The 23,414-nt window shown below is 38.5% G+C and overlaps 3 protein-coding genes across 7 annotated transcripts in view; all 3 read right to left on the bottom strand.

The window, feature by feature from the left end:
• Nucleotides 1–974: 974 nt before the first annotated feature.
• LOC136448541 (synaptotagmin-1-like) lies at nucleotides 975–5,707 on the bottom strand. The gene is made up of 4 exons (XM_066448144.1): nucleotides 4,860–5,707; nucleotides 2,966–3,155; nucleotides 2,286–2,425; nucleotides 975–1,900 (listed from the first exon to the last, which is right to left on the bottom strand). The coding sequence occupies exons 1-4, from the start codon at nucleotides 5,502–5,504 to the stop codon at nucleotides 1,754–1,756; spliced, it is 1,122 nt and encodes a 373-aa protein (XP_066304241.1). The 5' UTR covers nucleotides 5,505–5,707; the 3' UTR covers nucleotides 975–1,753.
• Nucleotides 5,708–7,752: 2,045 nt separating this feature from the next.
• Nucleotides 7,753–11,418, bottom strand: LOC136448269 (synaptotagmin-2-like). Its single transcript, XM_066447602.1, has 4 exons — nucleotides 10,474–11,418; nucleotides 9,918–10,074; nucleotides 9,197–9,336; nucleotides 7,753–8,660 (listed from the first exon to the last, which is right to left on the bottom strand). The coding sequence occupies exons 1-4, from the start codon at nucleotides 11,416–11,418 to the stop codon at nucleotides 8,514–8,516; spliced, it is 1,389 nt and encodes a 462-aa protein (XP_066303699.1). The 3' UTR covers nucleotides 7,753–8,513.
• A 2,497-nt stretch (nucleotides 11,419–13,915) lies between these two features.
• LOC136448267 (choline O-acetyltransferase-like) overlaps nucleotides 13,916–23,414 on the bottom strand; it is a 65,030-nt gene continuing 55,531 nt past the window's right edge. For 2 of the 5 annotated variants that reach the window (XM_066447596.1, XM_066447597.1), the window contains exons 10-20: nucleotides 22,611–22,780; nucleotides 21,983–22,111; nucleotides 21,328–21,428; nucleotides 20,814–20,882; nucleotides 20,205–20,336; nucleotides 19,401–19,523; nucleotides 18,879–19,014; nucleotides 18,427–18,489; nucleotides 17,910–18,047; nucleotides 17,380–17,574; nucleotides 13,916–16,760 (exon numbers count right to left, since the gene is read on the bottom strand). In XM_066447596.1, the coding sequence (XP_066303693.1) occupies nucleotides 16,545–16,760; nucleotides 17,380–17,574; nucleotides 17,910–18,047; nucleotides 18,427–18,489; nucleotides 18,879–19,014; nucleotides 19,401–19,523; nucleotides 20,205–20,336; nucleotides 20,814–20,882; nucleotides 21,328–21,428; nucleotides 21,983–22,111; nucleotides 22,611–22,780 (1,472 nt within the window). In that variant the 3' untranslated portion in view covers nucleotides 13,916–16,544. The remainder of the gene's footprint in view (nucleotides 16,761–17,379; nucleotides 17,575–17,909; nucleotides 18,048–18,426; nucleotides 18,490–18,878; nucleotides 19,015–19,400; nucleotides 19,524–20,204; nucleotides 20,337–20,813; nucleotides 20,883–21,327; nucleotides 21,429–21,982; nucleotides 22,112–22,610; nucleotides 22,781–23,414) is intronic. The other 3 variants (XM_066447598.1, XM_066447599.1, XM_066447600.1) reach the window with 3 other exon arrangements.

Below are 23,414 nucleotides of genomic sequence, written 5' to 3'. Positions count from 1 at the left end.
AAAAAGTACAGACAACTCATTTACTCATCGAGGATGAGAAAAAAACGTTAGTTGTTCAGCTACATCATCTGTCATCAAACAGTGCTATCAAACCTCTTACTAGTATTCTATAATGAGTCAAAGATGCTACATCTAACAAAACAGTTCCAACTAATGAAACTTTTAACGTTGTATATCGCTATTAAGTAAATTGACTTTACGTATGTTTACCTATCCCCCATACTGAAAACAATGCTGTTATTTCGATGACGAACTTGTTAGTTCTATAACATACTTGTTAATCTGTTGTTAATGTTAGCCAGTCAAGTACTATGAACTTTTACAAACTAATAGAAAATTAGCTTACCTCAATGCAGCGAGCACCGACACCACCTGCCGTAGTCAGTTTTTCATTCCATATTCTTTTCGGCAATTTACACATATTGGAATGTGGAAAGTCCAGTTGTTAGATGAGATGACTTGAGCTGATGATTGATAAGGACTATGATTATTTCCAACCATTGTTTTTCTTTACACGGAGAATTTCGCACATTTGTGTGTGTGTTTGCGTTTGTCTGTGTATCTGTGTTGCTGAGTATTTTGTGTGTAGTTGATATTTCTGTTTGTTTGTGTGCGTGTTTGTGTGTACATGTGTGTATATGTAATACATGTGTGTGCATTGTGTTGTGTATGTTTGTGTTCCTGTGTAGTGTTTGTGTGTGTGTGAGTGTGTGTGTGTGTGTGTGTGTTTGTGTGATTCTCTCTGTCTCTCTCTGTCTCGCTCTTTGTCTCTCTGTACATGCAATTTCATGTTTTGGGGGGTCATTCTTGAATTTATTACCCACAAATCATAGCGTCATAGAGTGGGTATTGTGAGGATTTGCGTCATCAAATACTTTTTGATCTATAATTGCTTAAATAAATTATATTGAAAGCATTTGCGTTGGCAAACTAATAAATCAGCAAATAAAAAACAAAAAAAAGGAGTCACGCAATACCATTAATTCTTTTATTACAAGCGATGCTTTGTTTCTAAAAAAATATCAAAGCTCGAGAAGCAAACCATAGTCAATTACAGCTAATACCGCTTACATTTGATCATAGATTTGCACATTTTGCTCATAAGAATGTATTACATTTTGAAAACTTTTAATTGATAATTCCTTTTGCAGCAACCCAACTGTTTAAACCACCTTCGTCAATAGCAGCATTTCTACTATAAATATACATGATACATAATCAACAACAACTATTATAAATATAAGCGATGTGACAACGTTTAATCGCACCTATATCGCACACAAGAAAGTAAGTAAGTAAGCAAGTACGTATATTGCAAACATCAGTAAAACAAAAACCTTACATGCCAATAACTTGACCAACATTCTTTTTAAATTTCACTGTGATTCGATTTTGGAGACTCAATGTAATTTCACTGATGTCCACTCGTTGCAATCTGAACAGCAAGTTGTGAGAAGTAATTTAGATTAGAATTTCAACCTAAAAGCATTGATGTCAAATTTCAAAAGGGCCACACTTAGTAAAAGAACCCAACACACTTATCGAGAAGAGTAGGGGTGACCCGGTGGGCTTGGCCAAAAATGCGTGCCGTGGCGAGGCCGCCGTGCAGTTGCACGAACAGCCTGAGACTGTACCCGAAGTCCCTTCAGGGATGTGGGTCACATTTGATTTTCATTCATTTCACGCTTAGTGAACTTAGTAAAAACGAGAAAACGAAAACAAATATTGTACTAATACTAATCTATATCTTTGATTATTCTAGGCGATACCATGTAGGTTCGGGGGAGTCAAGGGAATGTAGATGTTCGGTCAGTGCACCGCACGGATACCCTATAACCAGTCTTCCCAGGGTATCTTGCAGAAACAGTTCCTTCTTCTTAACCGTGAACTTAAGTCCAACCTGGAAGAGAAAGTTGTTCTCATTAGCAAAGAAAACATAACATTTAAGAGAACATTATGTATTTATTATACTCACAAACATGATATGCATATCTGCTATTGGGCACGCAAAGTACAGAAATATATGAATGGATTGCAAGGTATTGAATATGCTTATGAATCTTTCAAAATGTATGAAGGAATTCTAGCCAATGTATGCTTTGCCAAGTATTAGTCATATTAGCGAAAATACTGGTACTAGTAGTCTGCTACTAAGTATATTTACAAGGACAACAATACCGCTACCGTAACAATACTACTTAGAGATTTAAAAAAAACATGTTTATCAACAGCAATTTCAGAAAATAAACATGGGTTGTGAAGGATTCCATCTAAGATTTACATACCTCAGCAAGGTTATACTTGGAGATGTCAAACGTAAAAGTTTCCTTGAACTTGGGATTGGTGGTGCCGACCTTCTGAGACGTCTTCACCGTTTTCACCTTTCTACCTTCTTCTGTGATCCTGACCTTCACGAAAAGGGCAGCTGTAAGAAAATGTGTTTGGTGTTACTAAAGTTCATTCGTTAAATATACCTTTATCAAAACATAAGTTTATCGAAACATTGTAAAGAAAACAACTTCCAAAAGAACGTGAAGAAATATAACATTTTTTAAACTTTTTAGTCAACTTGCTAAGCACCTTGTTTTTCTTTAAAAAAGACATCGGACAATGTCACCATAAACGTATCATAGAAAGTTTTCTTCTGATTTTTAGTATGATATGCACGTCACGTTAAATGTTGTCTACAAACCATACTTGATGTTTTTCATTCAATTTTGTGACATATTTATCTAATGTGATTGATCTAAAGCTGAATTTTAGTGCTTATCTTAATAAAGTACAATGTAAAGTCATTCTCAGATTTGGATGAACCATGCAGTTTCTACTAGTAGCTACTGGTAACAGTGCAATTCGTTTTAGCCAAGCACGCTGGTAAGGCCTCAACTCTTGTCTATACATCATGTCTTGGGCTCTTTAACGTGTAGAGGTATAAGGTATAGATTTGTCAAGTCGTACACTGTACCTTTGCTTGAAGCCTGGTGCTTCTTCTTCCTTGCCGGCATGAAGACAGGATCGGACAGGTCCCTCTCCGGGTCGACGTTGTTGACCTCCTCCACCACCACCGTCAGGAGACGGGAGTTCGGTTTGTGCAGCAGGCTCAGCAGCATCTCACCCCGGTCTGCCTCCAGAACATCCGCCTCGGAGGCTTTAACCTGCGGAAAAAGGCATGCTTAAAATTTCCCTCGAAACTAGATGTCCCAGTATACAGAAGTATCGGTCAAGCACACACACCCCTGGCATTCGTTGTCAAAGAAGATAGAAACCCGATGAACTGATGTCTATGTTCTGGGGACTCCACAGAGGCGGTGCCGATGGTGTATTATCACATTCGATTTGGAAAAATTCTGCAAATTGATATTTCTTCTAAACATTCTCGAGAAGCTGGACTGTTGACAACATATGCCGCGGAGTTGTGCATGGGTTCGTATGGTATTTAATACCTGGATAGTTGTCAGCCAAACAAAAGGCAAGCTCGATCGTCAAAGTTATATTGTAGACCCTTTTGCGGCTTTCTGTGAAACTGCAGCAGAGCTTCCGGCTTTTGTATGACATATTTCAAACATGCTAGGGTCAGGAGTTTGGAAAGGCAAGTAGCTCTAGGTTTCGGCAAGAGTTTGTTAAAACTGAAGGGGCAGATTTTATTCTAGATTTTGAAAGAGAAAAACTCCCGTGGGGTTTAAATGGAATGTTATGATCTTTTTAGAGTTAGTATTACCTTATTGTTGTTTTTATTCTCATGATATGTCAATACCATACTACGTATACAAGTCGGGGCACATACGCTACACGTCGGGGTACATACGCTACAAGTAAGGATACATACGCTATAGGTTGGGGTACATACGCTACACGTCGGGGTACATACGCTACAAGTCGGGGTACAAACGCTACAAGTCGGGGTACATACGCTACAAGTCGGGGTACATACTCTATAGGTCGGGGTACATATGCTACAAGTTGGGGTACATACGCTACAGGTCGGGGTACATACGCTACAGGTCGGGGTACATACGTTACAGGTCGGGTTAGATACGCTACAAGTCGGGGTACGTACGCTACAAGTAGGGATACATTGCGCTATAGGTCGGAGTACATACGCTATAAATTCGGGGTACATACGGTACAAGTCGGGGTACATACGCTACAAGTCGGGGCACATACGCTACAAGTCGGGGTACATACGCTACAAGTCGGGGTGCATACGCTACAAGTAGGGATACATTACGCTATAGGTCGGGGTACATACGCTATAAATTCGGGGTACATACGCTAAAAGTCGGGGTACATACGCTATAGGTTGGGGTACATACGCTACACGTCGGGGTGCATACGCTACAAGTCGGGGTACATACGCTACATGTCGGGGTACGTACGCTACAAGTCGGGGTACATACGCTATAGGTCGGGGTACATACGCTACAAGTCGGGGTACATACGCTACAAGTCGGGGTACGTACGCTACAAGTCGGGGTACATACGCTATAGGTCAGGGTACATACGCTACAAGTTGGGGTACATACGCTACAAGTCGGGGTACATACGCTATAGGTCAGGGTACATACGCTACAAGTTGGGGTACATACGCTACAAGTCGGCGCACATACGCTTCCATTCGGGGTACATACGCTATAAGTAGGGATACATACGCTATAGGTTGGCGTACATACGCTACACGTCGGGGTACATACGCTACAAGTCGGGGTACATACGCTACAAGTCGGGGAACACACGCTACAGGTCGGGGTACATACGCTTCAAGTTGGGGTACATACGTTACAGGTCGACTTTACTCAAAATGTCTTGTAATACTTAGTTTTAGGCCATCTAGTTTACGAACATTAAGCTACCATCAATACCTTGATACGAGGGTCCATCTTGACTATGTTCATCCAGAACTCCTGTTGAACGCTCCAATCGTTCCCTGCTAGAGGAAACGTCACGTGACCGATCTCCTGTCTACGTTTCCGCTTCCCGCCTGCGTCCATCACGTGAAACTTCAACGTCAACGTCCCGATATCTTCTCCATCAACGTCAAACGTAAACAGTTCATCAAAGTCCGGATGAAGATCATCAAGGATAATCTTAGATTGCTTCCTTCTTCTTATATCTGGTAAGAGTTTAACGATGACGTAAGGGTCGCGAAGTTCTTTACTTGTCCTTGGAGTAAGGCGTTCTGCTTTGATAAGGTAGACCTCGAGTTGTTTCTCCTCTACCTTGTGTTGTACTGCGAAGTCGAGTTGCCCGAGGTCGAAGTACTTCGATTCAAGACTGGCTTGTCGAGATATTTTTCTGAACACCGAAGGAGCGCTCATGCTTCGCGTCCTTTTTGGAGGGTTTCTTCGTGTGTTCGGGTCGCTTGTCATGGACTCGTTATCCGTCGTGGTGTAGCCGCCTCCTAAAAGAGCTTCACTTTGTATGTTGTAGTCTTCAAAGTCCGGATTTGACCCATCCACAACCACCATTTCTTCCCGCTGTTTCCTTTCCTTCCTTCTTTTACACATTTTGTAGATGTAGTAAGTTGTGATGGCCACTATGTTCACAGTGAGCGCCAGTAGTATGAGAGAGATGATTACTATCGGCAGAGTACTTCCCGTGTTTTCCCTTTTGCCAAGTATCACGGCAGTTGCGTTAGTTGCGAGCTCATAATTTGTTTCGTGGACGCTGTTTGGACTTTCACGAAATGAGGCTTCACCTTTGTTTACCATAATGATTATAAAAACACGGTACTAGCTTCCTGACTCCTAGAGCCACCTTTTCCATGTGAAAATCAGAATGAACTTAATGATCTAAGAATTGTTTTGATTATTATGATGTGTTAACATGATTGAACGGTTGAACTCAAGTTCGGTATTTGTACGGTCTCCGTATCTATTCAACCGTAAACACAATCATGGGCGTATCAAAATTGAAATGTTGACAACGTTGCAATTGCACACCAGCGCACACTCGAATATGTCACCTATAAAACAAATATGACAAAAAGATATTATAATAAGTCCATAAGATCTTATCTGACTATTCTTATAACATAAAGCATTACTATGTTTTAAGAAGCAAGTTTAAAGTCTAATAACGATATCTCCAGTTTTTCTATTATTATAATACCTTTAATATAGATTCTGTGCTCTACAGAAGTTACATGGCGCCTTTTGTTCTTTTATCATGCCACATGTTGCATCTTTATCAACAAAGCAAAAACATATGTTCCCTTTGAAGATAATACTTAAGTTATTGATTCTGTCCTAATTGATAAAGTAACAATATCAAGAATGATAACAACAGATACAGCTGCTGCAGCTATAATAATTAAAAATCATGTTGAAAAGATTATATAGAAATTAGAAAGATGTCCACATAATCCCTTGTCATAAACAGGGCTTAGCTGCTTAGTATATATAATAAGCACCTATCAGATATATATCATTTGTGTGCATTTTTGTTTATACATCTAAAAACTGATAAGTAGAAGGGATGAAATATTACATGTGTCAATATTAGATTAAAAACAGTGGAAGTAGCTAAGAAACGTTTATTTAGCTACAGATCACGAAATATATCACGAAATATTACAAATTTTATATACAAAGATATCTGACAGATCGACCATAATCAACCATATAACTATATATTACAAGTATGGGAATCTAACTGGGATCGATACTTTGCCCTCTTCTCACAATGTTTTTGTTTGATATCATAGATAAAATCAAAACAATCAAATTTAGATGAGCTTTTTAAACGGTCAAATGGTTCAGACAGCACCCACTGTCTTTCGTCGTTACATGCGTCCTGTATGTATTCTAAAGAAATTTCATTTTAGAGCATAAGTCAAGCTATAGTTGAGTACTGTTTGTAGTGGATACAATATAATTCTGCAGTCCTATTTATACAAAGTGTACGCGTCTAGAAACTGGACTGTGTGCTTTATTATCCTTTTTCCTGGAGAGAATCTAGTCTATTCCTAAAAAAATCTGCGATCTTGTATAACCCCTTGCTGTTCATATTCATATTCAGTTTCAAATATAAAGTAGTAACAACTGGGATCACATTCAAATGTGTGTAAATAATCAACAGTACTTACCTTTAGTTGTAACTAAAATCTTTTCCAAGATGGCGGCAGCATGAGAACAATTATATGCCTATTCCCTCCCCCTCCCAAAGCAGAAATGCAATGATACAAAATGATATGTTGTCTGTCGGCTATTGTTTTGGGTATAGGCGCTGCACAATCTCATTCCCACTGGGTCAGGGGGCGTTTTCAGGCGGGTGGTTGGACAGGTTGTAGTCATGGGTCAGTTGGCAGGGTCGGTGATAATTGGGAATATCACGTGGTGTTTCGCAAGGCGGCATCTCTTGAAATTCAAATGTTCACATCAAACTTTTAAATATAGGCTTATCTTTTCATTGATAGAGTGTACAGACATGTGTATTTTTTCTCTGAATTTAAAAAAAATACATATTAGGCTCATCTTTTCATCAATAGAGTGTAAAGAAATGTGTCTTGTTATCTTTTAATTGATAGCGTTAAAAGTGTATTTTGGCAGGACAATAATGGTAGGAGAAATCACGTGGATTTTGTAATTATACGGCGGCATTTGTTGAAAACTAGATGTTAACAATTTGAATAGGATTTTTTTGCATGGGATACATGTTTCAATGTTACCCCTTTTTAAACTTTGTATCAATGAATTGATTCATGAAATGGATAAACACGACAATAACAGAACATTAACAAACAATAAGCAATCACACATTTACTGATTTAATTGCTTGATGCAAGGTAAAGATTCCATGTCATACTCCATCAATCTACAATTCTACATACTTGAATCTATCGATTGCAACAAATGTACTATCATAACCTGCAGCTGTCCACGCTGCATCCTGTGTTTGGGTCATTTATTATAAGTCTTCAAAGCTTATCCTTCGATATGCCCTGTTTCAAAATCAAAAGAATATACATCCATTCCATGTTGCTTACTCCCCAAGCAGAGGAGGGGTTCCGGCAGGTTTTTGACGAGTTTTAAGGCGTTTTTGTCGGGCTTTCTACTTTGTCATGTTGACCAAAAAATGACAAAGTAGAAAGCCCGACAAAAACGCCTTAAAACACGTCAAAAACCAGCCGAAACCCCTCCTCTGCTTGGAGAGTATGCATGCTGAATTCCTTCAGGTTATTCGACTAGTTGTCTGTCTGATGCAACAAAATCTGCATTTTAAGTGCTATTTTACTTTGCACTTTTTTAACAGATATATGACCTTATCATACAACAAATGTAATGAATGGTACTTTGTTTTACATATGAGCATCGCTTTTCATACAACACTAGGAGAACCATTACTATAATTGCAACCAACTGTTAATTTAGAATGAGAAAATTGTGTTAACAATGTCTCTGTTGTGCGCTTATGTGGTTTGATTACTCCAGCCGGTACCACTGTGGTATACCAGGAGAATCTCCGAGGATTCCCGTGCTGTTTCGTCCAACCTTTTTTGCGCTGATGTGGTTTGATTACTCCAGAGGGTACCACTGTGGTGTACCAGGAGAATTTCCGAGGATTTCCGTGATGTTTCGTCCCACATGTGACCCCAGGGTGACCTTTCCTAACATCTCGGTGTGTAGGTCCAGTCGTTGACAGAGGGAGATGATCAGGCCCACCTTAAACAAAAGAGAAATTTATTAGTTCTTAGCGTTTTCATCCTTAGATTAGTATATCAAATTCATTACTCATATAAAACCGCAGCTATATTTTTTATCATATCCAAAATAGACGAGTTTCTTACAGTTGTAAAAAAAAGATGTTGCCAAGATTTTGTCCTTTTACCTGTTGTGCAATAAACCGTCCATCCGTTCACACACTTATTCTTAGTTTGTTTCTAATATGAAAATGTTTCAATGGTAAAGGCACGATATTTATTATTCTGTTATGTTTTCTAAACTGGTACATATAACATTATCGCTGGTAGATATTTCAACCGTGATGACTCCCATGTAGTAACAAACATGTGCCAGTTGTAAATTCGTCGTTCTGTACAATATTTTACTCATCTGTAGTTTTTAACGCCATTTAGATCAAATTGGATGAGTTGAGTAGAACATTTGTGAAGCATACGTAGGCTTCATAAACTGTTGTTTTTCCGCTTTTGTCCTTGAAGAGTTTATTTCCAGATCTTAAAATCAGGAGACTAGCTTACCTGGTTGACTCCCCAGAGCGACACGTCAAATGTGAAGGTTTCTTTGAAGACAGGGTCGAAACTGCCCCGCTGTGTGCCCGTCCGTTGTGATCTCAGGATCTGGTTCCCTCTTACCAGAGATACTCGTCCGTTCAGGAGCACTGTATGATAAAAACAAAGAAACAAAAAAAAAGATGAGGGAAAAATCACGAATTGCCCTTCAACAAGGTCGTTGAGTAATATTCTATAAACTTAAAGAAACTACAGCAATCCAATTTCATGCTCTAAGGCATTGGCTTGATTTAGAAGCTACTAAAAAGCCTGAAAATCACCTATGCATGATTTGATAACATTTTGGAATGTACCTACCTACGTATAATGTAGGCTACATTATACGTGCTGTCATATGCATATCCTAATAAAGTGGTTGTATTCATCAATAACTTCTTTTTTAAAGGAACTGATAGTTAATATGGCAAAGAAGACATTTGTTTATCTACAGAGGACAAGCCAGAAAGAACAATTAAAGTCTGAAAAGAATTCTAGGGGGAACACATGCATGCACGTAATACTATGCAAAGTCCATGTGCTCCTCGAGCCACATAGAGGCAAATAAGTTAACGTTTTGTAGAACACATACAGAAAATACCGAAATATTTTTTAGACGATTGTGTCTTTATTGATTCTTGCTTCGTTTCTTGGAAATTTTGGTTGATCTTCTTTACTGTGTAGTTTTACGTACCGTCCTTCTGTGCGACAGCGCCACAGCGCGGTGGAAGGTGGAGGAACAAGGCCGGGCTGGCGTTCCGTGCCTGGATAAACTCAACGTCCAGGAGTTGTCTGTCGGAGTCATACTTCAGAGAGACAAGAACTTCACTCTTCTCCTGCTCAGAAGCATTCTGAAAAGATGATATGAAGATTTATGGCATTAAAACTGATTTATGACATAATCTATTTAACGAAACTAAATGACTAAGCTTGAAGAATTTGAAAACAAAGTACCATAATAACATTTGCTACATCTAAAAGCGAAATAAATGAATAAAGGAAATTTGTTTGCACTCTTTTGAAAGTGTCGTGTAAGAGGCACATTTAACAAAAATACACACTTTACATTAATTTGATGTGATTTGAAAATAGTATTTAGACAACACTGAAGTTATTGTCAACTTCTTATTCAATTCATCCATGGCCACTCCGATATACATTACAGTAACTCTCTTTTGAACTAAGCTACTATGCTTTTTCAATATGCAGATTAGCACAAAATTTGCATTTTAGAGATGCTTATTGCTTACCTTTCCAGATGGGCAAAGATCCTCCCATATCTCGCCATAGGGTAGCAACAGGTCTCGGAATGGGAACGTCACTTGACCAATCACCGTCGGCGTTGAATAGACGTCTAGGCGGACAACGTTCAGCTTTAACGTCACATCCCTCAACTCGTTCACAGTAACCGGAAATGACGTCGTCTCTGAGAACTGAGGATTGAACGTGTTTCTCTGCACTTTTGTTCTAAAGCGCCGCCCATCGTTTGGAAGGCGTACTACACTGACATAAGTGCCAGCAGCTTCTTTCTGGTTGCCCCTAGAGGGGGGTAGGTTCTTTGTTCCAATGATTGTTACATAGAGTATTTCCTCTAGTCTGTTGTAGTTAAAGCTGAATCCAAGTTTACCCATAACTCTGGGATAATCGTCTAGAAACATGTCAGTTGTAGTATTCTTGTAGATGCTCGGGGATAATCTAAGTGGTGTACATAAACCGTAATCGGAATCGACTGGAAATCGGATGTTCGGCTGTACGGCAACTTCTTTTACGATGACTTTGACGTTTTTCTCTGGGTCCATTACGTCATCGGCATCCCAATATTCTCCCAGCATGCTTTGCCCCACGGGAGAGAATGCCTTGGGAACGTGATATGTCGTCTCTATCATTCCTTCCGATTTAGTTTTCTTGCGACCAATGTAGTTTTTCACGGCATTCAAAGGAACCTTCAGAGATAGTCCTTGCATATGTGACGTTGAGATCCACTGAAGTACTTTCGACCTCTTGTCTTTCTCGTTCCATTGCGAATGTTTCTCTACCTGCGAATGTCTGATGGGAGGAACTTTTTCCTCGCGACCAGGTTGCATTCTTTCGTTACATAGACACCGTATCACACAGATGACAATTATCATCATTATCAGTAACATGATGATTCCCATTATGCCAAGTATGGCGCTCGCTGTCGCCGCGGTGGCCATGATTTGGGATGATTTGACCTCACGGCTTTCAAAACTGTTGATTCTTGGTTCTTATTCCGAAATTTAAGATCCTGACCTTATTTGTTTGTTGATTAGTCGACGACAGATTATTGTCAATCATGGAGTACACGCCTCATCTAGATAGCAATAAAAGAAGGAAAAAATCATATTTTAGAATTGCTTTGCAATGTAATCGTACAATAACACACTTTTCTGTTTAATTTGTTGTCTGCATCTTGCAGACGTGTCTAGATATGTTTCTATTTGTGCTTAGCATATCACCTACATTCTTCATGGAGATGCTATAGCTAGCTAGTAGATAATATCTGTAACTGTTTATTCGGTATAACCAACCTTTTGCATAACCCAACAACACGCGATGCGGCGGCAACTAATTGTATTACACCTGATAATCATTTTACACCTATTAAACATATGTACATATAATTGCATGCGACGGTTAAAGCAATCCGATAAGAATGTATTTACTGTTCTTGGAAGAAAGGACTTTCCCTCTTCAATAGTTAGAGGGAATTTTTTTTTTAATATCTCAACCTTGGTTGATAACTTTTCTGATACTTGTCTTGTCCTTTTTTGAGTGGGTTTTAAATTCACCTACATGTACCTATTCTCCAAGCAGAGGCTTCGATCGAGAGGGGTAGTTTTGTCCGGGATTTTGACGTTAAAATCCCGGACAAAACTACCCCCCTCGATCGAAGCCTCTGCTTGGAGAATACATGTACCTACTAAATATACAAATAGAAATCTTCTGGGCCAAATATCAACACAGGGATATAAATCTACCACATAACCGTTATCATATTGATTTTTCTTCTTCGATTAAAGGCACCTGTAGAATTCCTGAATGTGCAAAATTTATCGATGCCAGTCGTTCATAGCTATGGCAGTCAACAGCAATCATGGAAATGGTAAGATTCTTAGACAACGGTTTAGAATACGGTGTAAAATTATTATAAAGGACCTCGATTCTTTTGATTTTGCAAACTCTGTTTATCACTAAAGCTAGATATTAAGAAGATTTTGTGTTTCAATTACATCTTTTTGGACTGACTATATACTTAGATTGAAATTAATATCAAAGCACATCATGAATACTCGAAACCCCCCACCCCAACGCACACATACCGTCCAGAGATTCTTCATGAAATAACAGTCTTAATCATTCTAAGCAAATGATTTCGGTTTTAACCTCGACTTCCTACGAAACACCTGTCGACGATTTACATATAAACTACGTGTACTATTTCAATAGTTACATGTACCCTCCATATATCTTCTGTTTTTTTAACAAAGTTTTATCAAAATATCACTCATACTTTCCCTAATAATGAAATGAACTGCATAAAGATCTCACCTGTGGTCTGCCGTGTTGTTTCATCGCATGTTCAAGGAATGAGATGCTGCACGTAATAAGTTGTCTGTGCTAAATGCAGACACTGATTAATTGACGCTGAAAGCGCTACAAGACAACAACATCTTCCAGATCATGACGGAACAAACCAAAAGTTACATAGGGAGTGGAAGGTTACCTAATGCTTTCTTAAGTACTAGTTACTTACCATGTATGAAATGATTATCTTGAATAACTACACAGAAATAAACTTATACCTAATCACGTGATAAAATAATGGGTAATGCGTTTAACCTTTTCTGGTTCTCTCTTAGTACGATCATTTTAAAAATGGATTCTTCCGTTATTCACAGTTTCAAAATGGCTGACTGTAGGGTTTAATCAAATTAACCTGTTCGGCAGGTTTTCAGATCTTCGATTGACCCCTGCAGACAATTCCGTGCATCTATATTTGGCTACCGTTTTGAATAAAGAATGAATGACTGTAAGACTGTCAAAAACAAAAATAAAATCTATAATGTGTTTAAACAAAACAGTGGATAGAATGTAAATTTGCTGTTAAGTCTAAATCGTTACAAGATTGCAAGTGATAAAAAGGAAAGAGATTTCAAAGGTAATTTTAATAGAGGACGAGTCAATTTCTGATTGGTCGACAAGCTGGTAGACAATGATCCCACTGAAGACTACCTTTCAAACCTCTAATAATTCTATAATCGGAAATAATTGTCTGTCGTCTTAAAACTATCTAAACGGAAGGTACAGCTATCAAGAAAACTTGCAAGGTTTTCTATTTGTTACAACGTATAACTGTTCTACAACTAAAATCGCGCCCCTAGCGGCCGGCCCGACAGTTACCGTCCCCTTTGGAAGGAGGTCATTAACCCCAACCAGCGAGACTGTATAAACACAAGCTATTAGCCATTAAAATGGTCAATGGTTGCAAATGGATCATAACTGTTGTTTTCTCAATGTTAAGCGGAGAGAGACTAAGACCATCATATAAGGTGTAAAAGATGAGCAGACAATCCATGAAAAGACATATTGAGAATCTAGAGACAATGTCTTCACTACACTCGAAGATGATAGTCTTAATATACTTAATGTATCATAGTAGATGTCCACAGACACATTATTTCTACATTTTAATAGCAACATACATCAATTTACATACATAAGTATCATTCAAGAGAGGAAGAAGATAAACTCTCAGAAGGTATATATTGTACGGCTCAATCTCTTGTACCATTGAAGAATAGGGGCGGCGGTGTGCTTGCTTAACGTGTAATGCATAACAATGTCGCTAGGTGGCATCCCGTTGAAATAGTTTGCATCGTCGTTTGCTGATGATGGCCCCGTTTTCTTTAAGATAACTGTTCAGCTTAAAATGATTATTTTTCCAGACATGCTTGAGTGTGGCATTGCTACCGGACCGGTTGCTTTGACATTGAATTTATAGCCACTTCGTTGATTTCTAATATCAGCACCAGATATTTTTCCATGCAAACATTATAGAAATGAAAATTTGCTATACTCTACTTAGCAATATGTATGGCAAACATTTTTTTCCCTGGGTTACGCTATATTGTAGCAAACCCACAATGTTTTCCTTAGACAGAGGAAATATTGCAATGAAACTCAATAAACGGCTTCGCACATTCAAGTATTTTCTGCCCGGAAAATAAATACATTGTTAAAACAAAATAAGCTGCATGCAAATAACAGAGGGCGTTTATTTTTTGTCACTGTTTTATCGATTCTTTACATTATTTCCTTTCATCGGAAACTTAAAATGCTGTAATATGAAACTTCTATATTTTGTGTATGATTCGATAACGTTACTCTATGGCTTGATGCTTTATGTTTGGGGGTGTATGACCATGTACTTAGAGCTAGAAATACACAAGGACAAGATTTTAAATTCTAGGTACATAAGTCTTCCACAGGAGACAAATACAGTCTCTAGGTATTATGTACACACTGAAAGACGTTCATAGTGAATAATTCATATATTGCCATATAGAGTCACATTTATAACTAGATACAATACAATGTATATGCAGCATATTTCACTCCTTTACGATCACACTGTTGATAATGTGATACTTTTTGACAGTTTTCTAATGTATCTATATACTGTATTGGTCAGCAATAGATATGCAATAGGTTGCTTCTATGGTATGACTTTGCAATAGAAATTTGATCACATGCATGACTGCGCATCAAATTGTACACATACAATACAAATAGTTGCATATTCACGATGGAAATATTTTTCATCCTATATAGCAGTGTACGTTTCAACAAAGTCACGTTTTCTATAGAGCCTGAGTATCTTGAAATGTGATTTCATCTTACTGCGATTTACTTCCAGTTTAGGTTCGCTATCTTTCAGCACAAAGAATATCTGACATGTTGAGGCCTAAGAAAAAATGTTGTCTTTCCGGTTACTTGACAGACACTAGCAGTCAACCAATTGCAAGGGACATACAACTTTTTCTATACGACATTTGAGTGATAAAATCGTTTTGGAATTTTTTTTTAACATGATCTTTTTAATTTTGATTCAATGAAAATCTGTGTCTTGTACAATTGAAATATGATATTGGAAATGCCATTGTCCCGATACATTTAAGTGGTTTGAATTACCTCGGCCGAAGTCTTAATAAAAGGAATCCGTATACTTACATTTCGACCCTATTTTTTCCAGGCCCGTAATTTGAAAAACAATGCTAATTGTCCTCGGCCTAAACAATCTATCTTTCCCTAAAATGGTTCGTATTCACATTTACTATTAATACAATCCAAACAGACACTGAAGAGGTCAGATATATGTCTAGAAGAAACTAGTTGTCACTCGCAACATACTTGGTACTCTATAATGAAAGCTGGACACTTCTCAGACAAATGCTACAACCAATCTACCTTAATGTATTGAAGTATTTATATATATAACAATCATTCCAATATTTTTCATAATGATCTCATATCCATTATTGTATCTTCCTCATGGAAATGAAGGCTTTTATTTGGGTGACTTGTAATTATACCAAGATGGCGGCTTCGTTTGTAGTTCCCGTAATAGATGTTGAACATAAATACTTTTTATAGATCCATCTAGAGCATAGACAGCTAGACGTACATATTACACAATAAATATGCATAGATTTACATATAAACAACCCTTTGGCCCCAATAATAACGGAACCGAATACTCTTCTTTCTACCTCTGTTGCAACTTCGTTTTAACTTTCACCATTTATTTTTTTTCTAGCCATCTTATAACACATTTACAAGTACACACACCGTAGAGATATTACTGCCCGTAATCACTTATAAATACTTTGCGAATGGTAGTCGTCCTAATTCAATGCATATAAGTATACATTTTTGTGACAAAAACTGTTATAGTGGCATATGTTGTGTACGGGTTTTAATTTTTTTTCTTTCTTTTTTTTGTCATTGACTCAAACATCATATGGAGGATGGGAATGAAAGTCCCGATTCACAACATGGAAAACAATTGTTATGATTGCTTTTTTCATTTTTATCGCAACTTTTGACCAAATATGGTTGGTTTGGGGCTAGTAAGATGATCTATATTTGCCACTGTTTTGATTCATATACTTTTTCTGACTTTGTGTATTTTTGAATGGCCTAAGATGGTGCAAACTCCCGTGTACACATAGCAGATTGGTAAACGTTTACAAACGCTAGTCAACATTAGGCTAATCACATAGTACGGAGAATTATCCAATCATGTTTGCGCCATTGCACCGTCTGCGATTGGTCCACGGGTCGAGTCGTCATCATCTCTGCTGTTCTGCTTCCTAATTGGATCATTTTCTCTAGCCATTACGCAAGGGAACATGGGAAGGCCTAACTGATGACCGTCGATTCCGTTCGCCATCTTGGAATCGCCATTGATGTCGACCTTTCTGAGATCCATGACCGGAGATGGTGGATGGTTGACCTATATGAAGAGGGGTATTTAAAGAACAAAATAAGATGAATGATCGATTTCATTTTGATTTGATTTTCGATTTATCAGCATGCCAGTGGAAATGTACAGGCATCTATCGCGTGTCGTAACCGACAAGAAAATAATACAGAACGCGAAGAAAATCATATATTACATAGACTTAGGCCCTACACTTCTTTCAGCATTTTGAAGACAGGTTTCTAGTATTGAATATAAATCGAGTGAACACTTTTGATTTAGTTTATCACAACCATTACCCAAATTCAAGCTTTTTCGCATCTTCGCATGGGATCGTGGGTAAGGTCACAGGTTAGATTTAGGCCACTTGAAAGTAAAACAAACATCCACGAGAAACGTCTGGGCAAAGGAATGATTGTCAAATAAACACGCAAGGGTGACAGCAGTAGCTAATTTTTTATGAGAAAATTAGACATTGAGGGTAAGAGTAAAAGAAAGTTTCATAGTCTGCCTGTGTTTCAGACCAATCTTTCACCCACCTGCAATGTGAAGTTATACTGAGCTTAACCTTTGACCTTAGCCCACCATGCATCACGTACGACTGCACATGCGCAGTTGGAACTATGGTATGACTTATCAGAGGGGAACTGACCTTGAGACAAAGGTGTTGCATATCATCTAGGGCCTGTCGGAGGGCGCTCGTGAACCTCTCAGAATCGGAGTCCCCACAGTCTTTGAATGATGACAGACAGAACAGGATGTAGTCGTCATGTGGGTTGTAGCAGGCACCGTAGCCGTTGTTCACCACTGGGCCGTAACACATGAAGGCGTCCATTGTTGTTGGCACCTGTGCAAGAGAAACGGCATAAAGTCAACTTATATATTGTATATTCATAAAATGTTGCAAAGATTTTCTGGAACAATAATAATAATTATGTGAACAAGAAATCAGTGACATACGATGTAGGAGCTGGAACAATGACTATTGCATGGGAAAATACGTTTTGCAGCTCATGTCATCTTACCAGTGACAAAGACTATTGACAAAGCATAGAAAAGAAATCTGAAGGTGTATTTAAACGAATCTGTTTTGCTTTCAGTTAAAGTTTGAATTTTCCTCTTAAAAGATCCCAATCTCCACCAGTAATGTGAAATGTTTTGTTGACATTTTTATTGTAGTACCTGACTTGTCGACAGCACGAACTTGTTAGTGAGATCAAACGAATCATCAGTAAAGATGTCTGGCATGGGCATGTCGATCATGGCCGCCATCTCCTTCAAACCCAGTAGGTGACAGTCGATGCCCTGACCTTTGAGTGCCTGTAAAACAGCATCCAATCAACATTCAATATCTTCATTGTAAGTTTTGCAAAATTTTCTCTCCATTAGAGCTTCAAGGAAAGTATCTAAGTTGGTTACAGTGTCAGGTAGGTAGGCTTCGCTTACTCTTGATTCATTATATCAATAAGAAGTATCCTGATTTCAAATCAAATCAAATATATATGATACACAAAACTCCCTAATTCTTAGATGACATAATCATAAGGTAAATGTTCTATATTCTTATCTATGCTCTTATCTAAACACGCAAGGGATACTTTTACGAGGAAACTAGACACTGAGGGAAGGGGTAAGGGTAATAGGAAGTTTGATATCATCCATGTGAGGTTGTGTTTCCGATCAATTTTGTTTAACCCACCTGCAAAGTGAAGTTTCGCTGAGCTTTCAGCGCCTTTTTAAACAGCTCCATTCTATCATAGTCCTGCAAAATAGAGATATAATGTTTATTGATACCCAACTAAATAAAACACTTTGATATGGTGAGAACTAGTATTGATAGTATAATTTCTTTACTGGGAAACATTTACCCTCTATATACCGGTCAAGTGTTTTTTTAATAATTAGGGCATACGTAACTATCAACTGTATTTCAGAATGAAGAGATAAAGGAAACGCTTTGCCTGATAGATTTTGAAGTCAAAGATATACGCACAGTGTGGTTTTCTCTACTGAGACGTGAGTCGTACATTTTTACAATTTCTGTATTGAGATATCTTCTTATCTAGCCAAAAAAAATTGGACATTGAAACTATATGAAGCCTAATTCTATTGTATGCTGTGTATAAAAAAGTCCTATACTGTAATACGTACCTCCACAGTATCGGAACACATGGCCCGCACCCAGTTGTCCGCTTCTATAGACGCGGCTCGAATGTTGTCAACCCTTCCCAGCTGGAACCTCCGCGTAGAGGCGCTCTCGTATGTGGACACCAACCGTCTATGCAGCCTGGTAAGGAAAGTTGGTGGTTTCAAACAATCTCCCTTCTTCCATTGATGCTAAAATTGGTATCTATAACCTAATGATAAGAAGTCGTAGACTAGGAGATTGCGATATCATACAAAAACACATATATCATATCAAGTTCGGCTGTTTTGGAATCAAAGTACTAGAGCTCAGGGGTGGCAAGGTTTTATGCAAAGCCCAAGCAAGTCTTTGTTCTAAGTTTGAATGGATGTCTCACAACTCAGTTTAACTTTTCTTCAAAACATACTAGAACCTGAATCGTAAGAACATATGCGCTGCCATAGACAATTTTGTGAACTAGAATATTTGTGTATTTTGTGCCCAAAAAAAGCTTCGCCACGTTTAATGCAAATAGAATTATAACTTACTTGAAGTAAGTAAGTTGTAGTGCCAGCTGTACGAATCCGTCAGGACTCATGTTCTGTGACTTGGGGAAACTCTTCCCGAATCTGGTGTACCGCATGATGTGGAGGTCCATGTTCGCGATGGACCTAAAGAACAATACCATGATAAAAGAAAATGTAGTGAATAAAGTTTCATTTTTAATCATGTCCACTTATATAAAGATCCACGAAGATAGAAATGTTATGTTTCTCTTTAAGTGTTCTATTCACGTGATTCGTATTTCTTACCAAACTCTCTGCTATATGTATGTATTTAATTTCTTCATTCTGTTAACACGATGCCATTCCAGGAAATAAGAACAATTTGAATGCATTTTACGTTTACATTATGCTTCCCATTATGTAAAAAAACGGACCTTTCTGTCCTTTGTCCCGAAATGCCTAGGAACTGTCCTTGGTGCTGAATTGGGTATCACAATAGCACCGCATTTCATGTAACAGTGCGCTGCTGTGTTAAAAGAGCCGTCGCTATCGATCCTTAATCAAGGACAAATTAGTCTGAATATCCCGCAATGTCGTAAAATAACGCATTTTATTAGAAACAAATCGCTGGCCGTGACAGTTTCTTCGCACCCCAGATGCTGTCATCCCACACACTGGCCCTCCAGCCTCGTGGCGGCTCCGAGGATTATGTCTCTCCAGGAGGTCCTCTGGCCACTTCCTGTTTACCCACACTAGGCGTCAGTTGCCTACAGACTTCGTGCTGTCAGGCCACACAAATATTTGCCGTTTTTCCGACAAGGAAAAAACCACGTGAACGATGCCTACCTGTCGACACTTTCTCTGGACATCTTGAGGTACTCAAAGACCTCGGGAGACAACTTCCACCTGAGACGACGCGGGAACGGCAGCTCGCAGATGGACTGGGCACGAAGCATCTTCTTGGATTGGTATTTTTGACTGCAAAAAAAATAAAAGAATCAAAGATCGCATTGCAGTCATTCTAATTGTTCAGCACAAAAAATCTATCTACCACAGACTTTCGGCATCACGAATCTTTTGTAAACTTTTGTCACCGTGTGAAAGATTTAGGATTTGGTCGAAATATTTGTTGGACAATTCTTTGTGTTGGAAATAGTTTAACATTACATTCACCGTTTTGACGTGTTTTGCTTGTCTCTCTAGCGCGAAATAGTGAAAAAAAGGGACAGATTTAGACCGAGATGAGGAACATATGTTACCCACAAATTGCAAGTTTGAGGAACACATATTCACCTTAACTGTCAAGTTCAAGTGGCTAGCGTGTATCCTGAGTGGCATTCTATTTCCTCTACTGGCAAGCGTGAGGTATATATTTCAGCCTCGGATGTACAACGAAGGCAAGGAATATATATATATTTTTACCCCAAGTGACAAGCGTGAGCAATATGTTCTAACCTCGAATGGCAAGCGTGAGGGATAGCCGGGTTGTCTCGCTGGCAGACATCATTCCAAGGGTTAACACGTCTGACAGAGTAGCAGCGGAGCAAGATAGAGGCGGCAGTTGTTTAGGTAAATGAGCACCAAGATGACAACACCAAGCCTTACATGATGGGTCTACAGCGAGCAAGATGGATTTTTTGGAAAAGCAGACTAATGAAGAGATGAATGTACTAACGCGTTCACTGCAAACGGCTAGTTTCAAAAGGCGTAATAGTGTTAGATGATGAATGAGCAGTGATGAGGTAACAGACAGAGAACAATGAGGCATGGCTGTGGATTTTTTTGCTGAAACATTTATAACTTTTGTAATAGAAAAAGGACAGAAAAATTTCGAATAAGATTGTATTATTTCTAGATTTGTTATTGAAGTGGTATGAAAAAAAACAAGCGATATACAATTTATATATGATATGTGAAATATCACTATAAGTTTAATGTATGAAAAGTATTCTCCAAGTTAATGACTTACATATAGTTCAAAAGATGTTCTACAAGCTGCACGACAGCAACGCCCTCTGACGGCGAGTGTTCGTACACCAGCCCACAGGCTCCATCGTCTGCAACGATGAACTTGAAAAAAAGTTGAAAAAACAACAACATCAATATAGCGGAACATTTTGAAACAACCAAACCCCATGTAAACTAGGAATACGATGTAGGGCGTTAGTCTTTGTCAAATAGTATGAAATGTTAGTTGTATTCTATGTTTTCAATTTAAAGAATTGCCGTTCATTTAAAAAAAAGACATACATATGTCACGAAAGTCTTTATATGAATAATGAATATAGTAGTTTTGTTTTCTTAATACATTAGTATAGATTAATTGAAACACATGTTTAAACCAAATTTAAGAGAAGCTTTCTGTATGACGTCAGTGCTTGACGTCACCACCCCGCAATGCTACTACCCAAAAGATCCTCCGCAATGTTTTGTATACCCAAACGTGTAGATGCAGAAATTTTAGCGGTGGTTTTATTTTCACGGTAAGCTCTTCGTAGCGAACTAAATGCAACCGCGAATTGTTTTGCCCTTCTACCCCCTTGTAAAAGCACTCGAACGTAGATGCAATTACAGTATTTTCTCTACATGGCTACATTCACGTGTCTTCTGGCAGGTTTTCTGACCTGCATCGTTTTGTCGAACCACCTGTTGGCCGTGTTTGAGTACGACCCGTCCCCGTGAAGCATCTGGCGGGCCAAAGGCACATCGTTCTTCTCCAGACATGTCGTGTCATCACCCCCACTGGCCCCGTCCTGGGAACGAGACGCTGTTTACTACATGCAACTGTACTACATCCGGGTACCATTCAGTGACGTCATTTCCACCGGTAGCCATCTTGGCGTCATCCGGGAACCTTTTGTAAGAATTCCTCAACAACACTTGTGTGAATTGAGGCTGTACTTGTGTCTCTTATCGTCGTAATCGTGCTTACAAAAACATCTTGGCTGAGAACAAAGAGCCTTAAACGGCTATGAAAGTATTTTGCTTAGATATGTACTTAAACATTCATAATGCTGCAAAGACTTCTGGACACATACAAATTCTAGACACACTGATCATGGACGCAAGGAAATTTGAAGACCAGATGTAAATCTTTGCAATTTCATTAATAGTTATTAATGTCATGGCTTTCTTCTTAAAGTAGACTGAACAATATATCAACGTAATGCTAATATGCATAATTAAGTTGAAAAGAAATAACGCCGTGAAAGGCCCTTTCCCATCAACCATTTCATATGGTACATTTCTCACCTGCATGGTCTTGTCGAACCATCTGTTTGGAGTGTTGCTATGGGATCCGTTGCCATGGAGCATCTGACAGGCCAATGTCAGGTCAGTCTTGTCACAACACACACCCTCGTCCAGACACAGGACAAAGATGCACCGCTCTATCATGTCCAGAGAGTCCCGGTTTGTTGAATCTTCAAACAAACGAGACGCTTTTTATCAGCATATTCTTTCCTTCTCTTCAAGTTTATTATGACACCCCATTTGATTACGAAGTTAGTGTTAAAAAATAGAGACAAACGTAATAAATATCACAAAGCATACATTCGTCATTTTTTTCTTTTTTTCCTAATCCTAAGGATGATGAAACTGTTTAATAGTAAAAAAGTATGTTGCTAACATTCACTGCACGAAATCTAATCTTAAAGGTATGTTTGCCTTTCGTGCAGTGATTCCCAAGGGATATTGAGAATGCATGTTTGACTGTAAGAAACTGCGTACTACAAAATAACTAGAATATCAACAATCATAGCCTGATTTAATAGCGCTTATAGCAGCCGCCCTGTAACCGGTAAGCGGGGAGGGGCCATTACAGCCCCGTATAGCTGGAGTTTTGGTTATACAGACTACAACAACCATTGCTGTAATCGCAATTCACATATGTCAAGTGACGGATCCTGAAGTAGTTGGTCATTCATACATTGAAAGTCTGGAGATGTACATCAGAAACTTTTGGTGGATCCGATTTCTTTACATTCTAAACTTACCTCGTTCTAAAATGCAACATTCGACATTTCCTTGTTTACAAACATGCTTTATACATTGTAT

The sequence above is a fragment of the Branchiostoma lanceolatum genome, chromosome 14 (assembly GCF_035083965.1).
Source record: "Branchiostoma lanceolatum isolate klBraLanc5 chromosome 14, klBraLanc5.hap2, whole genome shotgun sequence".
Lineage (NCBI taxonomy): Eukaryota > Metazoa > Chordata > Leptocardii > Amphioxiformes > Branchiostomatidae > Branchiostoma > Branchiostoma lanceolatum.
Note: the sequence above shows the minus strand (reverse complement) of the source record. Positions and strands in the feature narration are given on the sequence as shown.

Coding starts and splice junctions, on each gene's coding strand:
- LOC136448269 (XM_066447602.1), bottom strand. CDS start 11,418: ATGGCCACCGCGGCGACAGCGAGCGCCATACTTGGCATAATGGGAATC. Junction 10,075..10,473: donor ATCTTTGCCCATCTGGAAAG/GTAAGCAATAAG, acceptor TCATCTTTTCAG/AATGCTTCTGAGCAGGAGAA. Junction 9,337..9,917: donor CGCTGTCGCACAGAAGGACG/GTACGTAAAACT, acceptor TTTATCATACAG/TGCTCCTGAACGGACGAGTA.
- LOC136448541 (XM_066448144.1), bottom strand. CDS start 5,504: ATGTGTAAAAGAAGGAAGGAAAGGAAACAGCGGGAAGAAATGGTGGTT. Junction 3,156..4,859: donor AGATGGACCCTCGTATCAAG/GTATTGATGGTA, acceptor CTTTTTCCGCAG/GTTAAAGCCTCCGAGGCGGA. Junction 1,901..2,285: donor CCAAGTATAACCTTGCTGAG/GTATGTAAATCT, acceptor TTTCTCTTCCAG/GTTGGACTTAAGTTCACGGT.